We start from the raw sequence: 26320 nt of genomic DNA on the forward strand, positions 1-26320 counted from the left end.
GTTGACGCAGGGTTAAATTCACAGGAATCGATGGTGTGGAAAAACAATGCCCTACTGCAAAAATTTCACTCTGGCTGCCAGAGGAACAAAAATTAACCAGAGCCGAAGTATTAGTTGGTGCTGCATATACTAATATTTTAGGATTTAACATGCTGCGTGGCTGTATGTGGAAACTCCCTGATGGAACTGTGTGGAGTTTCATGACACATCAAAGGGATTCAGGCACAGTGAGACCGAGTCTGTTACAAACATCCATACCTTTATCCCCTGCTAAAATCACTAATGTTCGGCAATATCTGTTATCAGCAGCAGCGGTTATGGGAATTGACGGGGTGGTAACAGAATTGGAAGAAAGAGGCATTATTAAAAGGACTCATTCACCTTACAGTTCACCAGTGTGGCCGGTAAAGAAACCAGCCAGGGAATGGCCTTTTACAGTGGATTACAGACAGTTGAATGCTAATACTGCACCTTTGACTGCCGCAGTTCCAAACATGCAGAGATAGTGAAAGCCTTCTGTGCATCTAACAGTAACAATGGAACTAACTACTCCCAAATATCTCTACGCATGGGAAGTCAAAGATTGCTATTTCACCCTCTTTCTAACCCTGCCGGTTGAATACAACAGAGCATATTTTATTTTCTTTTGTGCTCACAAGAATCCTGAATGAACTGTGTATGGACAGCTGGAGGATGACGAATCAACAGTTTGGATTAATAATGCTATACTTTACCCTGACCTTGATGCAATTACAGACCTTAAAGGAAACTTAGCTACTGTGGTTGTGCATGGAGCTGAGGTGTTTCACTGTAACATCTAACCATGCATTGTCACAGTGTAGCACAATCATTGGAACACCTCAGAACAAAAAGGATCTAAATCTCTCTACTTTAGTTTTACATGGGAGTAAATATTTTCAAAAGATGAATGGAGTTGGAACGATTCTCTAAGAATGGCTGAACTTCAAGCCACGTCTGGCCAGACAATACAAATCAGTTGCCGAATAACTAATGGATCTATAATGGATCTATTTGGATCTAATAACTAATAAGATAACAAAAAACGTTTTTATAAATACATCAACACAAAAAGGAGGACTAAGGAGAATCTCCATCCTTTACTGGATGCGGGGGGAAACTTAGTTACAAGAGATGAGGAAAAGGCGGAGGTGCTTAATGCCTTCTTCGCCTCAGTCTTTAGCGGCAATACCGGTTGTTCTCTGGATACCCAGTACCCTGAGCTGGTGGAAGGGGATGGGGAGCAGGATGTGGCCCTCACCATCCACGAAGAACTGGTTGGTGACCTGGTACGGCACTTGGATGTGCACAAGTCAATGGGGCCGGATGGGATCCACCCAAGGGTACTGAGAGAACTGGCAGAGGAGCTGGCCAAGCCGCTTACCATCATTTATCAACAGTCCTGGCTATCGGGGGAGGTCCCAGTTGACTGGCGGCTAGCAAACGTGACGCCCATCTACAAGAAGGGCCAGAGGGCAGACCCGGGAAACTACAGGCCTGTCAGTTTGACCTCAGTGCCAGGGAAGCTCATGGAGCAGATTCTCTTGAGAGTCATCACGCAGCACTTGCAGGGCAAGCAGGCGATCAGGCCCAGTCAGCATGGGTTCATGAAAGGCAGGTCCTGCTTGACGAACCTGATCTCCTTCTATGACAAAGTGACGCGCTGGGTGGATAAAGGAAAGGCTGTGGATGTGGTCTACCTTGACTTCAGCAAGGCTTTTGACACCGTCTCCCACAGCATTCTCCTCAAGAAACTGGCTGCTCTTGGCTTGGACTGGCGCACGCTTCGTTGGGTTAGAAACTGGCTGGATAGCCGGGCCCAAAGAGTCGTGGTGAATGGAGTCAAGTCCAGTTGGAGGCCAGTCACTAGTGGCATTCCCCAGGGCTCGGTGCTGGGGCCGGTCCTCTTTAATATCTTCATCAATGATCTGGATGAGGGCATTGAGTGCACCCTCAGTAAGTTTGCAGATGACACCAATGTAGGTGCGTGTGTCAATCTGCTTGAGGGTAGGAAGGCTCTGCAGGAGGATCTGGACAGGCTGCACCGATGGGCTGAGGTCAACTGCATGAAGTTTAACAAGGCCAAGTGCCGGGTCCTCCACCTGGGATGCAATAACCCCAAGCAGAGCTACAGGCTGGGAGATGAGTGGTTGGAGAGTTGCCAGGCAGAGAAGGACCTGGGAGTGATGGTTGATAGTCGGCTGAATATGAGCCAGCAGTGTGCTCAGGTGGCCAAGAAGGCCAACAGCATCCTGGCTTGCATAAGAAACAGTGTGACCAGCAGGGCTAGGGAGGTGATCGTCCCCCTGTACTCGGCTCTGGTGAGGCCGCACCTCGAGTACTGTGTTCAGTTTTGGGCCCCTCGCTACAAGAAGGACATCGAGGTGCTTGAGCGGGTCCAGAGAAGGGTGACGAAGCTGGTGAGGGGCCTGGAGAATAAGTCCTACGAGGAGTGGCTGAGGGAGCTGGGCTTGTTCAGCCTGGAGAAAAGGAGGCTCAGGGGCGACCTTATCGCTCTTTTTAGATACCTTAAAGGAGTCTGTAGAGAGGTGGGGGTTGGTCTGTTCTCCCACGTGCCTGGTGACAGGACGAGGGGGAATGGGCTTAAGTTGCACCAGGGGAGGTTTAGGTTGGATCTTAGGAAGAACTTCTTTACCGAAAGGGTTGTTAGACATTGGAACAGGCTGTCCAGGGAAGTGGTGGAGTCACCATCCCTGGAGGTCTTTAAAAGACGTTTAGATGTAGAGCTTAGGGATATGGTTTAGTGGGGCCTGTTAGTGTTAGGTCAGAGGTTGGACTCGATGATCTTGAGGTCTCTTCCAACCTAGAAATTCTGTGATTCTGTGGATCTACTTACAATAAGCCAACTGAAATTAAGACAGTTTACCACAAAATCAGAGTACCGATTGTACCAAAATAACTGAACCAAATTTTGATTGCTGGTACAATTTTACTTTCACCAAACCTATAATTGTGTACTGTCTTTGGGGTTACAGAGGCACAGAATTAAGAAGCCTCTGCCCCGCAGATACTTGAAAATGTAACAACTTGGCCTCCCATTGGTCTAACTCCTTCCATCTTCAACCCTGGTCCTTACATAATTAAAAATGTGGGACAACAACAAATTCTCTTTAACCCTAGTTGGTCCCTAAAAAGGGTAGAGCTAGTGCTGCACATTAATATCTCTGAAATCAACTCAAAATGTACCACCTTTCTGAGAACTGCTTACACTGGCTGGTTAGCATGGTTACACGGACGTTCTCTGAAACAATCTCAGCGCATGCCACGGGATGCAACTGGGTTATTGGGAATAGGATTAGGTATATTAAATAGCGTTGATGCTGAGGTCCTAATGAGTAGAATAACTGCTACTACAGATGACCTAAGGAAACTGGAACGACCAATAAAATCATCCTTATTGGCTTTAGGAGAAAATCATTGGCTTCTATCAGATGTTTTACCCCATTGGGAACAAACTGAAGAAAATGATCATCAGTTAGTTGTAAATGCCCTTGGAAAAACTCAAAGCAATACCTCCCTTGCCTTGAGCTGCATCCAAGCGCAGTTATGGATACGGTCTGTAGCAGCAGCTATTATTAGAGAGGGAGAAGGAGGAACTTTGCCCACTGAAATTCGAAAACTGATTTGGGATAATGCTTCAGAATTTGAAAAGGAGTTTCAAGCATGGTGGCGATTAGTCAACTTTACCTACTATGCAGAAAATCATAAAATTGTTGCCTTTATACTTACTATAAGTAATGCCACCATATACAACGTATATCCAATCATTGCATTAGGACTCAATCATAATGGAACTATATCCTAAGGAGCATGAAGTATGGGCCCATCAAAGGGAGGAAAGTGGCCAACAATTGATGTGAATGCATGTATTGTGTGTGAACAAAAAGGCTTCATCTGCGAGAGTAACACGCTCGAAGCCCAAGACATTTGTCTTGACACTGAACAAAATATTTTCCACTTAGAGATACATCCTAATGAAACCCTTGAAACTGTACTTGTATATATTGGGAAAGGTTGTGTTTGCATGATGTGATTTTAGATACTCAGCTTCTGTCACTTCTTATCAACTTATTGCATCTAATTCTGCTTCACGATCTGCTGCCTACTCCTATTGGAATGAACCTCGCCTTGGTGAAGAAATTGCTGGTACATGAGGACTTGAAGCGGCCGATGACACAAGTTCAAGAAAATGGACAAAAGACTCTGATTACTGTCCATCATGATGGACATACTCTCAGAAAGAATAGTCAGGCATTGGAATAGGTTGCCCAGGGAAGTCGTGGAGTCACTGTCCCAGGGGTTGCTTAAGGAAAAGTTGGAGATCATACTTCAGGACATGGTTTAGTGGGTGATGTCAGTGGTAGGGTTATGGTTGAACCAGATGATCTTGGAGGTCTTTTCCAACCTTTATGATTCTATGAAACTGATAGACTGCACGGCCAGCCATGAGTGGAACTGAGAACAAAATCACGTCCTCTGAGTGAACTTTGCTCATTTTAATCTCATCATAATGCCAAAACACACCTCCATCCAAAACACCATCTGCCTCCAGGGTATGACCACCCCTCATTGAGCACGTGCTATGAATTTCTCTGAGCCTATACGTTTAAAGCAAAAATAAGAAAATTTTATACCAATCATAAAAGATATGTAGGACTAGAGTCAATCAAGCTCCACCTAAAAGTAAGAAAATAGTATAAAAATGGCTCAAGAGAGGAAGAATGTTAGGGAAGATTAGGGAAGATACCACTGCAGAAAAGTTGGAAAGACATCACTGACTTCTGGGATCAGTCAACAGGCTAAGCATCTCTTCCCTCACACAGAGATGCCTACTGGGTGAGATTCCAACCCTTGGTTATACTGAGTGCTTCCCCAGGAAACCTAACATTCTCTATAGAGTTGTTTCATAAGTTAGCACATGTGTAGTTGGTTGTGTTTGTCATAATCTTGGTATTCGCATGTGCTTTGCAGACAGCCTATCGACTGGTCCCAGGAGTCAGGAGGTCCTCAGGATGTTGTATTCCCTTGGGATGGTATCTCCCCTGACGGTGGTATCTTCCCTAACATCCCCTCTCTCTTAGGCCAAGTTATATTACTTTCTGTCTTTTTGGTGGAGCTTGAGTGACTCCAGTCAAGCATATCTTAGTTGCAGACAGCATATTCATCAGCAGCAATCCAAAAGAACCTGGACTCCCGTTGCTGCAATAAACTGCACTACTCATTACTCTACTAGACTGAAGGTGTATCAACTTATTTGCACATCTGTGACTGTAGTACTTCAATATATTGGAAGAAGACTTATAGTGCTGATTTAGGCATCGCTGAGAATCTAAGCACAGCCACCCCCATCCCCTCTCATATCTGAGAACATGCTGGAATACAAGGGGGTTTTAGGTTCTGGCACACTTTACCCTTTAACGCAATAGTATGTATTTTAGTTCAGGATTTTTAAAAACATTGAGGAGAAACGGCCCCAAAATGGAGCCCTGCAAAACCCCACTAGTGACTGGCCACCAGCTAGATGTAACCCCATTTACTATAACCCTTTGATCCTGACCCATTGGCCCATTGTTTACCCATCACAATATTATTTTTGTAGCTGTATGCTGGACTGCTGCACATTTTGTCCAGAAGGATACTATAAGAAAAATGTATTGAATGCTTTGCTGAAATCCAAGAAGATCATATCAACTATCTTCCTTGATCAACTAGTTGGGTAACCTTGTGTACTGGGCCTGGCTGGAATGGAATTAAATTTCCATGCAGCAGCCCATACAGTGCTGTGCTCTGCACTTGTAGCTAGAAAAGCATTGGTATCACACCAACGTTTTGGGTAATTTTTTGAGAGAAATTTATTTTCTTTCTCTTTGTGCTTCCACATGGCCTTTGCTTTTTTGTTCTTTTTTCCTTTTCCCTTTAATTAAATTATCCTTATCTCAACCCATGAGTTTTTGTTTTGTTTTTTTCTTCCCAGCATACTTTCTTCTCCCCCCTCTTCTTCTGATGAGGGGGAGTGAGAGAATGGTTGTGGTGGAGCTCAGCTACCTAGCAAGGTAAAAGCACCACATTTCTTTTTGGTGCCCAATGTGGGGCACAAAAGGTTGAGATAACAGTAGATTTGATTAAAACACAAATAACACACTTACTTGTTAGTCACCAAGTTTAGGTTGCTATTAATATTTTTCTGTGTGATACTGCCTTATGCAATCCGTGCCATAATCTCTTCTCCATATGCGATTGGAGAACGTGCTGAAATCTGTTTGCTTTTTTCAGTTTGCTGTGATGTGAAGCACTGCCCTTCAGTTTAATCTGGTATTCAGGCCCTGCGTTATCATTTTTGTCTCTGGCCTGCACCTATCAAAAGGTAACTTGCTACCCAGGACCCTCAAGGGGAGGAGGAGGTCTCTGAAACTAATGACCAGATAACACACAGTCTTATCACACTCTCTCCATCATATTTGAAAAGTCCTGGCAGTCAGGCAAAGTCCCTGGTGACTGAAAAAAGGGAAACATCACTCCCATTTTGAAAAAGGGTAGAAAAGAGGACCCAGGGAAATACAGACCGGTAGAGTCTCACCTCCTTGCCTCAAAAGATTATGGAAAAGATCCTCCTGGAAGCAACGTCAAGGCACGTGCAAGACCAAGAGGTGATCTGGTTCTATATCCAGGTGGAGGTTGGTGACGAATGGTGTACCTCAGGGGTCTGTCCTGGAACCAGTGCTGTTTAATGTCTTCATCAACAACACAGATAGTAGGATCGAGTGCACCCTCAGGAAATTTGCAGATGACACCAAGCTGAGTGGTATGGTTGATACAACAGAAGGAAGGGATGCCATCCAAAGTGACCTGGATGAGCTTGAAAAGTGGGCCCACATGAACGTAGTGAGGTTCAACAAGTCTAAATGAAAGGTGCTGCACCTGGGCCAGGGCAATCCTGGACATGAGCACAGACTAGGATAAGAACTCATTGAGAGCAGCCCTGCAGAGAAAGACTTGGAGGTTCTGGTGGATGAAAAGCTCGACGTGAAGTGGCAGTGCACGCTTGCAGCCCAGAAGACCGACTACATCCTGGGCTGCATTAGAAGAGGAGTGGTCAGCAGGTTGAGGGAGGTGATTATCCCCCTTTACTCAGCCCTTGTGAGGCTCCACTTGGAGTACTGCATCCAGGTCTGAAGCCCTCAGCACAAGAAGAATGTGGAGCTCTTAGAGGGGGTCCAGAGGAAGACCACAATGATGATCAGAGGGCTGGAGCACCTCTCTTACAAAGACAGGCTGAGAGAGCTGGGGCTGTTCAGCCTACAGAAAAGAAGGCTCTGGGATACCTCAAGGCAACCTTGTGGCAAGATATTGCTGCCAGGGTAGAAAACCTGGATGTAAAGGTACATCATGTAGATGCCCACGAGTCATGCCATCGAAGAACATCTGAATAACAAAGAAGCAGACAGAGCTTTGAAAACTGAAGTGGCTCAGGTGGAACTAGACCGGGAACGTAAGGGTGAGCTGTTTGTAGCTCAATAGGCCCGTGAAACATCAGGACATCTGGGGAGGGATGCCACTTACAGATGGGCTCGTGATCGAGGGGTGGACCTGACCATTGAGGCCATCACACAGGTCACTCATGAGTGTGAGACCTGTGCTGCAATGAAGCTAGCCACGAGGGTAAAATCCCCCTGGAATAGGGGGAGGTGGCTAAGATGTTTATATGGTGAGGCCTTGCAAGCTGACTGTATCGGACCACTTTCCCAGGCAAAGGGTACATACTCACCATGGTAGAAACAACTGAGTGGCTGGAAACATACCCCATAAATGACCCAAAACACTACCTTGGACCCAGAAGAGCAAGTGTTGTATCACCATAGTACATCAGAGAAAATTGTTTTGGAAATGACTCCCATTGTCAGACCAATCTTGTCACCTTCTGGGCCAAGAGACATGGCATTGAGTGGGTGTATCACATCCCCTATCACCCACAAGCCTCTGGAAAGGTTGAGAGGTACAATGGACTATTAAAGACTATGTTACGAGCATTAGGTGCTGGGACGTGGAAACAATGGGACGTGAATTTACCCTTAAGCTACTTGACTAATTAACACCTGATGGTCTGACAACCATCCTGGTCCTGCTGAAACAAAACCCTTACACACGGTGGGAAGAGCTAAAGTCCCTGTAGTGCATGTAGGGAAGTAGATGGGGAAGACTGTGTGGATTGCCCCTGCCTCAGGAAAAGGCAAACCCACTCGTGGGATTGTGTTTGCCCAAGGACCAGGGTACACCTGATGGGTTATGCAAAAGGATGGGGAGATCAGGTGCATGCCTCAAGGAGATTTAACATTGGGACAAAAGTAATCTGTAATCTAAGCTATGTGTTATAGGAGGACACTGCATGACAAATTACAGGTCAGCTTCGCAAGGAACCGGGCAAGGGCAGCAACAGCTCGAGCTAAGCTGGTGCTGGCATCCAGAAATCCTACTCAGCCTGTCCTGAGTGACCACTTGACTTCCGACACTTGGAAATCTATTCCTGTGCTCTTAAGAGGTGGTATTTAAAAAGCAACTAGCACTGATTGACCCCAATACCTTCAAAAGCCATTTTCCAGAGGACCTCACCAACTAGTTCCCTAAGCAGCCTGAAGTCTGCTCTCCCCATATCCATGGTTCAAATTTTGCTGGCAGCTTTACCTCCTATCACCAAAGATTTCATTTTTGACTACTTCATGGTCATGATGGCCAAGAGGGCTGCCCATTGCCACTTCACCCACAAGACCCTCTCTGTTTACAAACCCATCTAGGAGGGCATCTTTCTTAGCTGGCTCCCTTAATACCTGTACCAAGAACTTATCACTATGTTTTATGAATTTCCTGGACCTGTTTGTATCAGCTTTCTGGTATTACCAGTTAATGTCTGGGAAGTTGAAGTCACCCATAAGGACAAGGACAGCTGATCTAGAGATATCTCTTAGTTCCTTAAAGAATAATCCTTCGTTGTTGTCATCCTGGCTGAGTGGCCTGTAGTGGACTCCCACAACATCTGCTTTATTTGCTTCTCCCTTAATCCTTACCCAGAGATAATGCTGGCTGATCCCAGAAAGCCTCTTGGATTGAGTCCAAGATTTTTCTTCTGCAAACATATCATAAAGAAATTAAAAAAAAAAAAAGGAAAACAAAACCCACAAAACTTGAGGTCTTTATTCCCAGGAGCTAGTATTTAGAAGTATTCCATGAACAGACAAGAGCCTAAAAAAATATTTTAACGCTGATTAAGCACTTCAACCTTAAAGCTAGTAACCCATGCCTACTCCTAAAGCCACAAAGTCCCCATCATTTTAGCAGCCCTCTTCAATACTTGCTTGAGGTTTAGCAAAGCTGTCTTTGTTATTGAGGACCATGAACAGAATTCCAGAAGAGCTCATATTTGGACCTTTAACTAATAGCTTGTCCTTTGTATGGCTTCATTACTTTGACTTCTTCATCATCTACAGTCAGCCTTATGGATTCCTTCCATCATTTCCCATTTGATCTCTCCACAACACTTATGTTCTTTGTATTGTTATTAACTATTGACTTGAGCTATAAAACGGTACATCCCCCCTCAAATTGTTAGAACTAGATTAGAGCCGACTGTACGCTCGTACACAGTTATACCCTAAAATACCTCTTAGTTCCTTAAAGAATAATTCATTGGTGTCACCATTGTTGGCTGGATGATCTACACTGGACTCCCACAACAAAATCCACTTTATTTGCTTGTCCCTTAATCCTTACCCAGAGGCTTTCAACTGCATTGTCACCAACTGCAAGCTCCATACAGTTCAGCCTACCCCATTACATAAAGCACCACCACCCCACCTCACCTGCCCTACCTATCTACAACATTTTACCATAACACACCAATCACAGGACTCTTCCCACCAAGTCTCACTTATGCCAATGATGCCATAGCTCTGGGACTGACTCAAGGCTTCTAGCCCCTCTTGCTTGTTCCTCATGCATTGGCATAGAAACATTTCCAATGTGCTTCACTGTACCCGCCACCTCATGGAGAAGACTGAAGGACCTCGCTAGCACACAGTCCCTTAAACACTCGCAAGCCCGATTTTATCCCTTTCCCCCTTTAAATCTAGTTTAAAGCTCTAGCAATCAGCTCTGCTAACTCTTGACCAAAAACCCTGTTCCCCCCTTGAGAGAGGTGTGTCCCATCAGGCACCAGCAGGCCTCGTATTGTGTAGACCATCCCATGATCAAGAAACACAAAATTCTACTGGTAACACCAGCCTTGGAGCTGCATATTAATTAGCTGGGTCTGCCTATTCCTTTCAATATCATTGAAATGGGGTCAGGCCATAACACTTCGTCACTGCCGCTTCTTCAGTCACTCTCTTCCCCTGCTCCAGTGTGGGGTCCTTCTCATGGGATACAGTCCTTCCCAAACTGATCCTGCATGGGTTTCCCACAGGCAGCAGCTCTTCAAGAACTGCTCCAAATACAGGTTCGTACCACAGGGTCCATCCATCAGGAGCACACTGCTCCAACACTGGTCCCCCACAAGCGGCAGCTTCAGCCAGGTCACCTGCTCCTGAGTAGTCTCCTCTCCACGGCCTACAGGTCTGACCTGGAATCCGTTCCAGCAGGGGTTGTCTACAGGCCGCAGCCTCCTTCATGGCAGGTCCACCTGCTCCACCGTGGGTTCCTCCATGGACTACAGTGTGGAAATCTCCTCCACTGTGATACACCATGGGCAGCAGGGGGACAACCTGCTTCACCATGGTCCTCTCCACAGGCCGCAGGGGAACTTCTGCTCTGGCACCTGGAGCACCTCTTCCCCCCCTCCTTCTTCACTGACCTTCTTGTCTGCAAGGCTGGTTCTCACTCCTCACTTACCCAGCTGCTGTTGCCCAGCAGTTTTTTCCCCTTTCTTAAATATGCTCTCAGAGGCACAAACAACCTTGCTTATTAGCTCAGCTCTGGCCAGTGACAGGTCCCTTGTAGAGCTGGCTGAAACTGGTCCTTATCTAACATGGGGCAGCTTCTGGACTCTTATTACAGAGACCACCCTGGCAGCCCCCCCCCCGCTACCAAAACCTTGCCATGTAAACCCAATACAGATAATAATCAAAGGGCTATACCAGACTAGTGAGTTTTCTAGTAACATCTTTTACCCAGGTCCTTGGGAGGCAGCAGACTTCCCAGCAGGTTGGGTCTGATCAGCATATCAGGCCCTCTGTTCTCCTCAGAATGGAGTCACCAACGACAATTGCCTTTCTTTTTTTCCCCTTGACAGAGGTGGTCTTGACCCATGGGGTAGGCTGACTTGCCCTAGGTGACCCCTCTAACCTAGATGGACCTTTGGTCACATCATCATTTGCATGTCCATCAAGTTCCAGAGCCTCATACCTGTTGTACAAGGGTACCTGGTAAGGTGAGGTAGGCAGGGAGGGGATTCACCTGCTGTGAAGCAGAAGCCTCCTTCCATTCACCCATCTCTTAATTGCCCTCCTTCTGCCTGGTGGGAGAGGGTAGGGGATACTTCATTTCTTATGTTGTGGCTGGCTGAAGCATCTGTTCCAGGGATGATAGAATATGATTGTACTGGGTCTGGCTGGGATGTTAACTTTCCCTGCAGCAGCCCATACAGTGCTGTGCTCTGTACTTGTAGCTGGAACAGCATTGGTATTACACCAGTGTTGTGTTTATTGCTGAACAATACTGGCACAGGATCAAGACTCCCTCCAAGCCCCCCCAAGAGCCAGTATGCTGGGGGTGGGCAAAAGGTGACATCAGTAAAAAAAAAAAAAAAAAAAAAAAAAAAAAAAAAAAAAAGGGGACATCACCAGGGCAGCTGACCTAAACCAAAGAGATGCTCCATACCATATCATGTCACACTCAGCAATAAAAGGTGGTAAAGGGAAATGAGAAGGGGGGGGTCCTCTTGTTATGAAGACATCTGTCCTCCCAAAAAACCACTACGCATACTGAGACCCTGTTTCCCCAGATGTGGCTGAACATCACTTTTTGATGGGAAGTAAAGAATATTTCCCCCCCTTGCTTCCATGCAGCCGTTGCTTTTTTTTTTTTACCCCCTCCCCTCTTTCTTTTCCCTTGAATTAAATTATCCTTATCTCAACCTGTGAGCCTTTTTCTTTCCATAGTACTTTCTTCCCCCCCTTCTTTTGAGGAAGGGGAGTGAGAGAGTGATTGTGGTAGAGTTCAGCTGCCTAGCAAGGTAAAACCACCACAATGATTCCATCAATCTCCTTCTCAGACTCGCTAACACTCCTCAGCCTGCCCACCTCTTCCTGAAGCTCTGTCACCAGACTGAGCAGTTCTTCTACCTGGGTGCACCTCCTACAGGAGGTGCACCCAGGTAGAAGCTCACTGCTGCCATTGAATGACAGCTCACTGCTGCCATTAGATGCTAACAGAAAATTTGGGCACACCCTTCAGCCTGAGATCTAGATAGCTGCATGTTCCCTTGGGAGCTCTGTCTGGGTAGCTGTGTCAGTTGTTCCTGTGGCTGGAGAGGCCACAGGGAACACAAAGAACATGGCTTTCCGCTAGGTGGATACCATGACTGGATCTCCTTGTGAGCTGGTTAGAACTGCTGTTTGAACTGGTAGTGACTGTACCCTCCCTGCACACACTCCTGTGCCCTGCCTTGAGTGCTACACTCTGACCTGGTCACTAGTGCTCCCTAGGGCTGCCTTTTATGTGAGTAGCATTTGGCTGCCTTTGCTCTTGGCCTCACCCAAGCCTCATCAGCCACTCTAACAAGAGCTGCTGGTTCCTGGCAGGTTTCTACACTCAGCTGGGATTTCCTGAAGTCCCCCCCCATCCCCTGCTCTACTGCAGATCTTGCTGGCACTGGAGCCATTCACCCCAGCAAATGACTGCTAGTTACAGTTACACCACATTTAAATCTCTCACCATTGCTCCTAGCCCTGCCCATGCCTCATCAGCCAATCTCACAAGAGTTTCTGTCACTCCCCTGGGATTTCTGGAACACACACACACACACACACCCTGTACACCATGATCCCCCTGCTCCACACTGAGGATTGTGCTGGCATCAGAGCTGGTTGCCTCATCAAGAATATCACAAAATGGAAATTATTTTGAAATACTCTATTAAGTTGGTGTAAAACCCAGCATAGAGGTTAACTACATTACAACAGTGCTCTTTACTAGCCAAAAATTGCACATTTTCTTGTTTATCTGAGTTTACACACAACGCTATAATTACATTTGGAGATAACTAAAGTACCAGATCTAGCTTTGTCATTAGACTTTCATTATAAAGCAATTTTTTCATAATTATTTTGTATCAGTAAGAATGCATTTATATATTTGTTATACTTCACCATACACTGAGACAACTCTAGAACTTGGACAAGCTTTCTACAATGCTTTTTTCCCCCGCATAAAATTATGAATATCAAATGCAAGATAAATGATACTAACATTCAAGTAAACACTTAAAATTTTTACTACTTGCCTCTGGAGGTGCTACTGGAAAGAACAGTTTTTCCCCCTTCAGCAAACAAGACACATGACTGTAATAACCAATTAGGTCCGAGAGTGAAGCAAAGCGACGTCCACCAATGTAATAGTCTCCACACATGGCAATAATTCTGTTAATATGGAAAAAGGAAACTTGACAGAAGAAAATCTTTTGCTACAAATTGTTGGGCTTTTTTTTTTTTTTTTGTATGTTTATTTTTTGTGTGTGTGGATTTTTAAAAAAGGAAATTAGGATAATGGTGAGTTTTTAAAGCAGTCTACATTCAATAAAATGCAATATCATACACACCCTTTAAATAAACATTAGATAATCAGAAATTGCTGATAAACATCACATGATAGAAGTCTTCAAAGACTATAAAGGAGGCATAGATTCACAAAAAAACAAGCAAATTTGCCAGAACTAAGTTAAATTAAACAAAGAAGCAATTACCAGCATCCTGAATAAATGACATACATTAGTAGAGGCAACAGCGTTAATACTTCTGCCACGCACAACATACAGCTTATATGACAGGCCTGTATACATTTGGCCAAAGTATCAATATAGTAAAAAATAACTGCATATAGTATATCTAACTGTGTAACAACAAATAACTGCATTTAATTATACTGAAATACCTCGAAGAATTAGTCACTTTTCTACAGTTAGTCTAGTAGACATACTAAAAATAACAACTTGATCATAATTACTGAGTTTAAAAGCTCATTAATAGGAAAAAAGCCTACAAAACATTGTTTAACACTAAATTCTTACAGAACTGCTCACCTCACTACTTTTTGCTTTTAAGTATACAGATTCATGAATGCACTTGTACCAAAAATGCAAATTATGTCTGTTCATATTGCTATGCAATAAAAGTTCTAAAAACAGTCAGAAATAATTGATTTAGGTAAAAATGATTTTTAAAAACATTCACATGACACAATAATCATTTATACAAGGGGGAGGAGTACTTAAGTTGAAACAGATAGTATTTTTGACCAAACAATCCAAAGAAACAACCAGTTATGTAAACTGATAGCATCAACAGGATGCGAACTTTTCCAGCCATTCAGAATCTGGAAAACAATACTCAGTTCCAGCACTTCTTTAAGAATATTAAGAGCTATCTGGAAAAGTAACTTAGAGCATGGATAGAACACTTGGCATATTTTCTGCCAGATTCCTTATAAAAGACAAGGTAAATTATTCAGAGATTAGGCTTCTAAATGAAATTTGGTATTTCAGATTTTATCATTAAACAAGCTTAATTTAAGCTTTTCTTCAGAACGTATGGGACTAGTAAACATGATTTCTGTAAACACAGAAAATTCTGAAGGACAAGATGAAAAGTTTTCCTTTCTAATATTTTATATTACTCTGCAACTCACTAAAAGCATACTACTACATCCACAGAGAATTTTAGTTTTCATGGACTCATACACTATCTATCAGTCATATGCTGCACTAAGTACACATTTGTATCCAACTGGGGGGCAATTTAGTGAGCTTTCACTTAAAAAGTTAGCATTTTAGTCACACAAATACATAAGAGAAGTTTATTCTGAAAAATATCACTTTTTGGAAACGAACTATCAGCAATATTATTGAGCAATGGAAATCTCACCCATTTTTGGAAGGCAATTGTCAAAGAACCAGCTTTGGGGAAAATGACATTTCTAGTCTGAGACCCAGTGGATGCATCCCTACATTTACTTGAAACAATTTCAAGACTGCCATTCTTGAAGCTGACAACATTTGAGCGTAGCACCTGCCTTCTAATAACAAAAATATACACTCTGCAGTCAACAAATGAAACCAAAGAGCATGTCTATTCTGTAAAGAACAGTATCAAAGAAATTAATTTCATTTGAATAGCTACCTCTTCACATATGTAATGGATCCAAGAAGGAAATTTTCTGTAATATTTGAAAATATTAGAATCATTTTCCTAGAGAGTGGGAAGCCATTAAAGAGTATGTTCTATCTGAGATGTCAGAAACAACTGCATAGTGGACATGAACCAATATTCAATGCCTGGTTTTAGCCACAATGAGCAGAAGTTATTATTTTTTTCAGTATCTGATTATTTTAAAACTGTGTTAATTCTTGCTTTTTATTTTCTACTACTGCTACATAATAACCGATTCCCAAATAAGAATCAGTAAATCAGTATAGCTGAAAAGTATACTTCTTAGCTCAGATAGTATGAAGCAAACGTGAGTATGCTATTTCTATTTGGTCTGCAAGTAAATTTGCTTTCCTTTTATTTCCTGTTATCTAAATAGCTGACAGCTATCGGTTTTGTTTGTTTCCTTGTTTGTTTTTTGTGCCTTTTTTCTTTTAAACTACTAAAAATGAATCTGATTTCCTATTTTGTGAAGATAAAAGATAAACATTACACTGCCACACACTACACGCTGGCTAACATTCAAGAGCTTCCCAGAACACATCTTATTGATGATAAATGAGAATAAATTAAAGCATACAACTTAACAATGGAAAAATAATCCTAGTTACAATTTTGTATAAAGGACTACTTATATTTAGAACAACTCAATTAACACATACTGGAAAGCTGATTCCACCAAAACCTCAGATTGTTAAATACATAACCTCTTTGTTTCTCCTTGTTATTTTTCTTAAAAAGGAAGCACACAGATTTACTACAACTTCAACATTCAAGTATTCCCTGTAAACTGCAGTGACTGAGGAATAGACTCAAAACCATCTCCACGAATGACTCCATATTACTGTAAGTTTAGCCATAACAGTTTGAGACAAGCTTCTCTATTTCAATGACATTTTCATTCTTTAGCCTATGAAGTAGATTTTAAGCATCACAATTTAAAAACAAACCCAAGTGAAGATCTATATGGTACATGAATAAAAAGTCAAAATATTTAATTTATAATACAACTATTTTCTGTATTCAGTTCTAAAATCACAAACAAGTTACAGTGTTTTAAAATAAAAAAAAAATAATAGTTCTCACCTGAAATGATTTACATTTGTTTTACTAAGGAATGAAAGCACAAATGAACCCGGTCTCCGATCACTCTCTCGAATAAGGTAAGTTCCAGGTTTTCCTGCTTGCCAAAGACGTTCTTCAGCAATTGCTCTGTCAAGTTTTCCATGATACCACCTAAAAACCAAATGTAACAATGGGTGTCCTTAAAACTTAAAGCTTCTGTTCATTCTCACAAAACAGACCTCTGAAAATAATTGAAGTTATCATTTGAAATTGATGCAATTCCAAGACTGTTTCAAATAAAGTTATCAGGTGTAATCTCTCTGGAATTAATCATTTCCAATATACAGAATCTTAATTATTTTAAACAGTCCACAGGTTTTCAGATAACCTACTTTCCCAAATAACTCACACTTGGCAAAAGCACTCTGGACCATCCAAAGGTTCTATATGACCAGCTTTTTCTTTCCTCCTCAATTTGTGCATTTTCAGTAAGTGAACAGAAACAGAAGTAACTGATCTGACTCAACTGTTGTATTTTAAGCCTATTCAAGCTTCAATTCAGGCTGGATAAACATGAATTGTGAAGCGAGTTGTAATAACCTGTTTCTCAAACAACAATCACAGATCTCAGCAGCAAGGCCTGCACCTAAACTAAATAAAATCAGTTACTACTACTACACCATAGTCAAAAGAGTCTTACCCAAACCCAACATAGCCTATTAGAAGGACCTAAAATCCTATTTAGGACCCAAGAGAACGGCTTGAAGCTGCAACAGGGGAGGTCCAGGCTGGATATCAGGAAAAGGTTTTTCACTCCTGGCAGAGTTCAAGAAGCACTTGGACAACGCTCTCAGACATACGATCTGATATTTGTTTTTGGGTGGTCCTTTGGGGACCCAGGAGTTGGACTCAATGATCTTTGTGGGTCCCTTCCAACTCAGATATTCTATGATGAAAAGCAAACACAAACAGAAGTCTGCACTGTGCCTATGTGGCAGCTGGGACAGAGGAGTGAGAAAACATAGACAAATGTAGAAACAACCCTGCAGACACCAAGGTCAGTGAAGGAGGGGGAGGAGGTGCTCCAGGCACCCTGCAGCCCATGGAGAGGAGCATGGTGGAACAGGCCATCTCCTCTGCAGCCCAATGGGTACCACAGAGGAGCAGATATCCATGCTGCAGCCTGTGGAGAGCCCATGCAAAAACAGACTATGGGCCAGAACTGCAACCTGTGGAGAAGAGCCCACACACACGCAGGTGATCTGTCAGGAGATACCACCCATAGGGGACCCACATTGGAGCAGTTCTTGAAGAACTGCAGCCTGCGGGAAGCCCACGTAGGATCATTCCGGTAAGGACTGCATCCCGTGGGAGGGATCCCATGCTGGAGCAGGGGAAGAAAACAAAGACAGAACAGCAGATGACAGAGCATTATGGACTGACCACAACCCCATTCCCTGTTTAGCTAGCCATCACTGTGAAACCACCAAAATTTGTAAAAGAGAAGAGGAAATTAGGTGCTTGCTTATAATTTTAAGGTGACAGATGATTGTTTTGGTAATGAAGAGTTCAATTTAATAAAAGCAGATGGTATGACTACAAAGAAAGGACACTTACAAAAGAAAATGGCAGGATGGAAAGTATACAATTCGCTATCAATACATGGCCAATTTTTTTTTTTAAAAAAAAAAAAAAAAAAAGGTAAAAACTGACTGTATAAAATAAAAAGCTTTTTGATGTTTCATGCCTACATTTTTAATTACTCAATTTAAGTAATAAAACAAGGATAAACAATGATGAAAAATAGGAAGATGGAAGTATAAGTTTCTGTTTTTTTTTTGTTTTGTTTTGTTTTTTGTTTTTTTTTTTTTTAATATATTTACTGTTCAGGTATTTTTAATGTTAAAGTATCCAGAAGAAAAAACACAATTATGCTGGTCCTGCAAAGACTTCAATACCCCTTTTAATCTTAATAAATATAATAGAGTAACTTGGGTTAGAAAGGACCTTAAAGATCATCTAGTTCCAATCCCCCTGCCATGGGCAAGGAAACCTCCCACTAGACCAGGTTGCTCAAAGCCCCATCCAACCTGGCCTTAAACACGTCCAGGGATGGGGCATCCACAGTTTCTCTGGGAAAAGTTGTTCCAGTGCCTCATCACCCACATAGTAAAGAACTTCTTCCTAACATCTAATTTAAACGTACCCTCTTTTAGTTTAAAGCCACTACTCCTTGTCCTATCACTATGCTCCCTGATAGAGTCCTTCCCCAACTTTCCTGTAGACCCACTTTAGGTACTCGAAGGCTGCAATAAGGTCTCCCCAGAGCCTTCTCTTCTCCAGGCTGAATAACCCCAATTCCCTCAGCCTGTCGTCATAGGAGAGGTGCCCCAGCCCCCTGGTCATCTTTGTAGCCCTCCTCCGGACTCCTTCTAATACATCCATGTCCTTGTACTGGGAACCCCAGAGCTGAACACAACACTCCAGGTGGAGTCTCACAAGAACAGAGTAGATGGGCACAATCACCCTCCCTTGACCTGCTGGCCACACTTCTTTTGATGCAGCCCAGGATACAGTTGGCTTTCTAGCCTGCAAACACATCTTGCTGGCTCATGCTGAGCTTCTCATCAAACAACACCCTCAGGTTCTTCTCATCAGAGCTGCTTTCAATCCATTCTCTACCCAGTCTGTATTTGGGCTTGGGAGTGCCCCAGCCCAGATGCAGGACCTTGCACTTGTTGAACTCGAAGAACATCAGCCTACAGGAAGCCCACACAAGATAAGTAGCCTCATCGACTAATACAAGAAATCAGGGCCTTTGCAGTCTTCCCCCTAGAATGTACTTGCCAAAAATTCTGTATCCTTTCATAAACGTTAGCTTTCATGCTATCAGCTGAGTTAAGACAACATTCTGACAGCAAAGTCTACTCACATTTGTGAAAGTAGTACAATTATTGTATCAAAGAGGTGATCATAATTACCCCACTTTCTAAAAGTATTTCCAAAAAAAACCTACTTTGTCTGAGAAACATAACCACTTCTAATAGTAAAATGTCAGATTTTTTTCAGAATACCAGAATTCTGTTGTATATCAAGTCAGTGAGATACAAAGAAGTAACTTCACCTTTACGTGCTTCTATTACCCTCATCCTTTGTCTAAACTGCCTGATTATATTTCTAGCTCTTCATGGAAATGTACAAGTTAAAGACTATTCAAACGCTGTCTTCACAAAATGACGTCTTATTCTTCAGAAATGTCTAGCAAAAGTCAAGAAACAAAAAGAGGAAAGGTTTAGTAAGAAGTCTTTGAAGATTAGAGGGGGCATGTATGTTTAAAGCAATTATTTAATATTACAGTTTATGTCCTCCTTAAAATTACAATGGCTTCTGAAATCTTGGAAATACCTGAAATAATGCAAAAATTAAACTCAACATTGGAGTTACAAGAGAATGTGAAAATAAAACCTGAAATCTTGAAACCCTAAATTATCCACTATACTTACTAAAACTTCAGAAATAATATATTCATAGATACCAATGTTTTACTTTGGAGATGGTAAGGTAGTTGCTTGAGGGCTATTTTCTTGCTCTAATACAAGTCTTGCAACATTTTTATGTAAAACGTACAAGATTCCTAAATTTAATTTGTTGTTAAATCCAAAAATTATGTTTCAAGTACTCACTAGTTATATCAACTCCAAATAACAGTTTCTGATTTTTTATTTCACAAAATATAAACACAGAACTGCTCTGCCTCTAGTGCAAGGTTCTTTATAATACCAGCACTGTAGGAATGCCAATTAACGAAAAGATTTTTATTATACTTATCCTAATGAAAATTTAGTTTCCCCCCCCCAATTGCCTCTTCTGTCCAAATATAACTTAATTAAGAACAACTTTTAAGAAGCTGGCTGAGCAGCAAAGCAGCCTAAGTAAGGCATTATTTACAAAAATAACCTCTCTATTAATATTTTAAAATACAGAAATAGTTACATCCCTTTCAAATTTGTGTTTCAAGACTGCCTGAATATTTTTTTTTTAAAAAAGTTACATTAATCATGTTTTTATCTGAAATGGGAAAGTTACACTTTTTTGGAGTTTAAACTTTTTTTAGTCAAAAAACTTGCAACATAAAATGATTACACAGTATAAGCAACCTTTTAAAACTAATTAAAATGTTATACACGGTTTCACTATTTAAATATAACATTTATTACTCTTCTGAGAAAGATTACTCTGCTTCTAGATATTGGACTCCCCAGTAGTTCAACAAATAATCGAATCATATCTGGAACAGCTCATTCCTTTTTGGCATTTTGTTTATTAATATTAAAAGCTGAAAAAGTTAACTCGTGCAGATCAATCTTCACAGGAGCTGACCCCAATTAGTTGTAGAGTACCATCTTTAAATCTCAAACATTTCATGTCACTAATGCTCTAGCTTACTGTAAAAATAAAAAAAAATAAAAAAATAATAATAAAAAAAAAAGGCAGGCAATAATTCCTAGAGATATACAGACACACGTATTACACTCGCTTTCACCCACTGCCAGTCATAAAACAGCACAACAGGACAAAAGATGGATGAGACACACTTCAAAGTGGCAAGTACGAGCAAGCAGGACTGACTTTCCGTGGAGTCTTCTGCATACGTGAGTCAAACTGAATTCTGAAATGAAGCCGGACCAAGCCACGGATTCACCCGAAACAAGGAAATAAGTCTTAAAGCCATCCCAAGGTTTAGCACTTCCTACGCACGTAACTTTCCCGTCTAAATTCCCACTTAAGCGGAATCAGAGCGGGGGGGGGAAGGAAGGGGCAAAACTTTTGCGGGACTTGCACGGGAGTTTGACACGCACTTTCCAGCGGAAAAAAGATGGGGCCCGACGCCGAGCTTCCTGCTGCTTCCCCTCCCCCTCCGCCCCCCGGGGGGAAGAGCCCAGGCGTGGCAGGCGCCCGACGGGGCAACGGAACGTTACTACTCACTGGTTCGTGGGGGGAGCGTTGAGCGGGATGGCCACCTCCTCCTCTTCGTATTCCGGCCCATCCAGCGAGTCGCCTTCGTCCACAGTTCCCAACCCCCCCGCCAAGGAAGACGGCTGTAATGGCAGCAGAGAAAAGGCGACGGTGTCTGGAAGGGGCTCGGGCAGCGCCCCTCCGGACACCTCCGGTCCCTGGCCAGTCGGTGTCACGGAACCACCACCTGCGGACGCCAGAGGGGCAGACCCTGAGCCCAGCGCCAAAAGCCCTAGCGCCGAGCACAAAGCCGGACCGCCGGCGCCCGAGCTGTCTTCACCAGAGCCCATCAGGAAGTGGCCCTGAGACCCCAGTTCCTTGCTCTTCCATAGGGCGGGGTAGTTCCCCAGCTCAGCTCTGCCAACGGTTCCTATCATCCTGACGGAGGTAACCGAGACGTCCTCCTCGCCCTCGGCCGCCATCATGTTGAGCCTCGCCCCCTCCTAACACACCCCCCACCCCACCCCCACCCGCCGCCGCCAACACTCGCTAGGGAGGTGGCGACAAAGGAGCTCAGACTCCCCCCACGTCTGCGGGGAGCAGAGCCGGGGACGAGGAGAACATTTCCCCGACAGAGACGGCCTCCAAACAATATCAGTCTGAGCGTTCAGGGCAGCTCCACGAGGCATCAGTCCTGCTGCCTCTTCCCCCTGTGGCCGCGAGGGGAACAGCTCCTGCAAGAGCGTAGCTTCATAATCACCCCACCCCCTTCGAGAACCAGCGAGCTCACGCATAGGTGGGGAAAGGAAGAAAATAGAAAGGGAGCTAGCTAGCGACAAAAAAAAGAGCAGATGGGCGGGCTGCACCTGCGTGTTCACTAAGGCGCACGGCGCATGCGGGCAGCTTGTGGGATGCGCCGTAAGAGGGGATTTCTGTTCTTCCCTGGAGGTTGTGAGGGATGCAGGGAAGAGAGAGAAGTATAAGGAATTTTCCTCACCACCATCAGGAGAAAAAATCAAACAAACAAAAAACATAATTCCACGACAAGCAAATAGAAAAAGGTGGATTTCTCTGGATCGTGCCAAATTTTTCTCTTCCCCTAGAGTTATTGATTCGTGGAAGAACTCTACAACTCAAAGCAAATGAGTTACAAAGTAGATATGTGGTTTATTTCAGCGCCGGGTGCATGCGGGATAGCTCCCCAAGGCATGCACACCCTAACGTGGCTACTTACTTTGGTTATGTGCAATAAAGAGTTGCATATGCATGAAGTTTCCCAATACGCTTATACATTTGCATAACCTATCCCTGCTTTGTATTAAAATTAGCTCCAAGAAGTCATTTCCATAAACTCCTCCCATCTGCGCTTGTGCAGTGCCTTCTGGTGGTGGTCAGCAAAGGGTCGTGGGGATGAAGGCTGATAACTCCTCTTCATCACCACTGCCTCCTGCCTTTGTCCAGACTCAGCTGCTCCTTGGCTCTTGTCCAAACCACAAGGTCAGTCTCAGCTGGTTTTTGAGACAGGTTCCCTGTTTTTGTTCGGAAACATCCTCTGTGAGGGGCCCCGAGACTCCTTGTTTAGGTTAATTTGCACAGTAGTGTAATAAGTGGTCGGAACAAAACCACTCTCAGAATAATCTTTATCAGAGCCAAATTTATTAAGCAAGCATTCAAGCAGGCAAAACAGTGCTGGGCGGCTGGGGAGTCTCCACTCCACCAACGGCGCACACCTCACCCCCGCCAGAGTCCCCCTTTTATAGCTTGGTTGTTCCGGGTGTACATGGGATATCCTGGTATGTCCTGCGGTTGCGCGTACTGTTGCTAGAGGGTCGTCTCGGACCTCCCGGTGGTCGTGAGGATGAAGGCCGTAGTCTTCCTCTGCATTGCAGGTTGCGATCTTGCTGAGCAAGCACTATACATGTTCTTATCAGGATGGTCAGCTGGAAACTTTCCAACTATACAGGGTTGTCACAGCCCCCACAAGCTTCCCCCAAATTTATTACAGGTTCTTATCAGGATAGGCAGCTGGAAACTTCAGCTATACAGGGTTGTCACAGGCCCCACAAGCTTTCCCACCGGTTTGATTAACAAACTTATTATAAAATATTTATTACAGTAGTAAGCAAAGACACTCAGCAACATCTGTTTTAATGCGATTAAGCAAGCCCCCATTCTTCCACTCCTGGCTTTAATAATAGTGATTGTTTTATTTAGAAATCATTAATGCGATTAAACAAGCCCCCATTCTTCTATCCCTGGCTTCATTATGATTTCCAAGCTGAGAACAACTGTGTGAGCCTTTTGGACTACCAAAGTGTGAAGCAGTAAATACGTGCATAGTTCTGTAGGGAGAGTAGGGTGGCTCTCAGGTCATCCCAACTTGAGGAAAAAAGTAGGAATTTGCTCGGTACTGTACTGCTGCCTAAAGGGAAAGTAGATCTAGTGAGGCACCGCAGTGCAGATGCTGCAAGTGAGAGGTGCAGGCGGACAGCGATGGGGGCTGAGTGTGGGCAGGGTGGGCATGCTTGATGGGGGGCTGGGGAGGTAGGGGAGCAGGTGTCACAGGCATCTTATTTACAAGATAAATAATACATATTAATATTATAAATCACAGAATCGTTGAGGTTGGAAGGGACGTATGAAGATCATCTAGTTCAACCCCTGGCCTAGCAGGATCACCTAGAGCACAATGCGCAGGAAGGCATCCAGGTAGGTTTTGAATATCTCCAGAGAAGGAGACTCCACAACTTCTCTGGGCAACCTGTTCCAGTGCTGTCACCTTCACAGTAAAGAAGTGCTCTCTCATATTCAGCTGAAACCTCCTGTGCTTCATTTTGTGCCTGTTGCCTCTTGTCCTGTCGCTGGACACAACTGAAAAGAGACCAGCTCCATCCTTGCAACATCCTCCCCTCAGATATTTATATACATTGATGAGATATCAATATACACTGATACCTCAGTCTTCTCTTTTCCAGGCTAAACAGGCCCAGCTCTCACAGCCTGTCCTGAAAATAAGTACTATTTATCTTCTAAGAGTTGCAACTATATAGCTACTTAAAATATGTTTAATCTGCACTTTTCTGAAATTGTTTTGTTTTTTTTTTTCTTATTATCCAAGCCTATGAATTCTCACACCCAAGTTTATCTTTGTCATTAATAATTCTACTAAATTCAGTGGGTTTACTTGGATACATTAGGTTCCCCTCATATGTAAGTACCTCCTTGATCAAGAGACTGTGTGACATATTGCCAGGCAATGTAACGTGTACATATATTTTAATTTTTATTTTCAGTATTAAAAGAGCTGACAAATAATAGCACATTGACACTTGCATGTCTCTCGAGTTCCCAGAAGGCATTTAAGCATTCAGTTTTTCAAAGCTTTGTACTACCCAAAAGTGTTAAGTGAATTTCTCCTGAGGCCATTAAAACAACCTAATACTCTTATTTTCACAGTTTTTCAGCCAACATCTTTTTATGTGCAGAAACAAAGTTTTATATCTTGCCTTCTGAAGGCAAAAATTACTTCTAGTTACACCCCTAATATAAATGGAATTATGCTGTATTTATGCCAGTGTCAATGAAAGCAGAATCAGGTTCAAGTCCTCAGTTTACAGGACTCTAACACATCTGTACCCTGTTGTTTTTCTCTTTAAGAAGTTACAGCTTCAATGTCACTCTCTTATGATAGATTTCTGCATTACCATGTTTTGGTGTCATATTTGTAATTTCAAATACTCTTGTAGTTTGTTGTGGGCTTCTATTTACTGCTGTTTACTTAATAAGATTCCCTTTATGATGCAGTCTTTTCTAAGTGCTTTCAAGGGCAACAGCATGTGTAGGTATGTGGACATCTGCACTAATAATTCCTTGCAGAAGAGGGTAATGTAACTGCAGCCATCCTTCATGAGTTTTGTTTTAGGGAGAGCAGTTTTAAATTCAGCAAGGATTCCACAGAAAGAGGAGCAATACTGCACCAAGCGAGACTCCTTGATTCCTATCCATAAACTGATTCATCAACTGGAGAGCCAAGGAGTGATCATCAAGACTCACTCACCCTTTGATAGTCCCATATGGCCAAGTGGTATGCAACAACTGATATCGCTAATGAATTTTTCTCCATCCCTCTGGCAGTAGACTGCAGGGCACGGTTTGCTTTTTGATATAACAGACACTCCGACGAAAAACTTGCATCCCTGGGGAAGACAGTGAGGCACCTTTCTTCGTGGGTGTTAGCTATAGGATGGCTCTTGGATAAACACTATAAACAGAATCACAGAATCACAGAATCACAGAATTTTCTAGGTTGGAAGAGACCTCAAGGTCATCGAGTCCAACCTCCAACCTAACGCTAACAGCCCTCCACTAAACCATATCCCTAAGCTCTACATCTAAACGTCTTTTGAAGACTTCCAAGGATGGTGACTCCACCACTTCCCTGGGCAGCCTGTTCCAGTGCCTCACAACCCTTTCAGTGAAGAAGTTCTTCCTAACATCTAGCCTAAAACTCCCCTGGCTCAACTTAAACCCATTCCCCCTCGTCCTGTCACCAGGCACGTGGGAGAACAGGCCAACCCCCACCTCGCTACAGCCTCCCTTGAGGTACCTAAAAAGAGCGATAAGGTCGCCCCTGAGCCTCCTCTTCTCCAGGCTGAACAAGCCCAGCTCCCTCAGCCACTCCTCGTAGGACTTGTTCTCCAGGCCCCTCACCAGCTTTGTCGCCCTTCTCTGGACCCGCTCAAGCACCTCGATGTCCTTCTTGTAGCGAGGGGCCCAAAACTGAACACAGTACTCGAGGTGCGGCCTCACCAGAGCTGAGTACAGGGGGACGATCACCTCCCTAGCCCTGCTGG

At 43.4% G+C, this 26320-nt stretch overlaps 1 protein-coding gene across 1 annotated transcript in view; it reads right to left on the reverse strand.

The window, feature by feature from the left end:
- The window catches only part of LOC116501401 (ras GTPase-activating protein 1-like), a 120880-nt gene extending 98939 nt beyond the window's left edge, over window positions 1-21941 (reverse strand). The window contains exons 1-3 of the mRNA XM_032206931.1: window positions 21498-21941; window positions 16533-16682; window positions 13529-13664 (exon numbers count right to left, since the gene is read on the reverse strand). Of these exons, the coding sequence (XP_032062822.1) occupies window positions 13529-13664; window positions 16533-16682; window positions 21498-21904 (693 nt within the window). The 5' untranslated portion in view covers window positions 21905-21941. The remainder of the gene's footprint in view (window positions 1-13528; window positions 13665-16532; window positions 16683-21497) is intronic.
- Between the last annotated feature and the right edge of the window lie 4379 nt (window positions 21942-26320).

The sequence above is a fragment of the Aythya fuligula genome, chromosome W (assembly GCF_009819795.1).
Source record: "Aythya fuligula isolate bAytFul2 chromosome W, bAytFul2.pri, whole genome shotgun sequence".
NCBI classification, from domain to species: Eukaryota; Metazoa; Chordata; class Aves; order Anseriformes; family Anatidae; genus Aythya; species Aythya fuligula.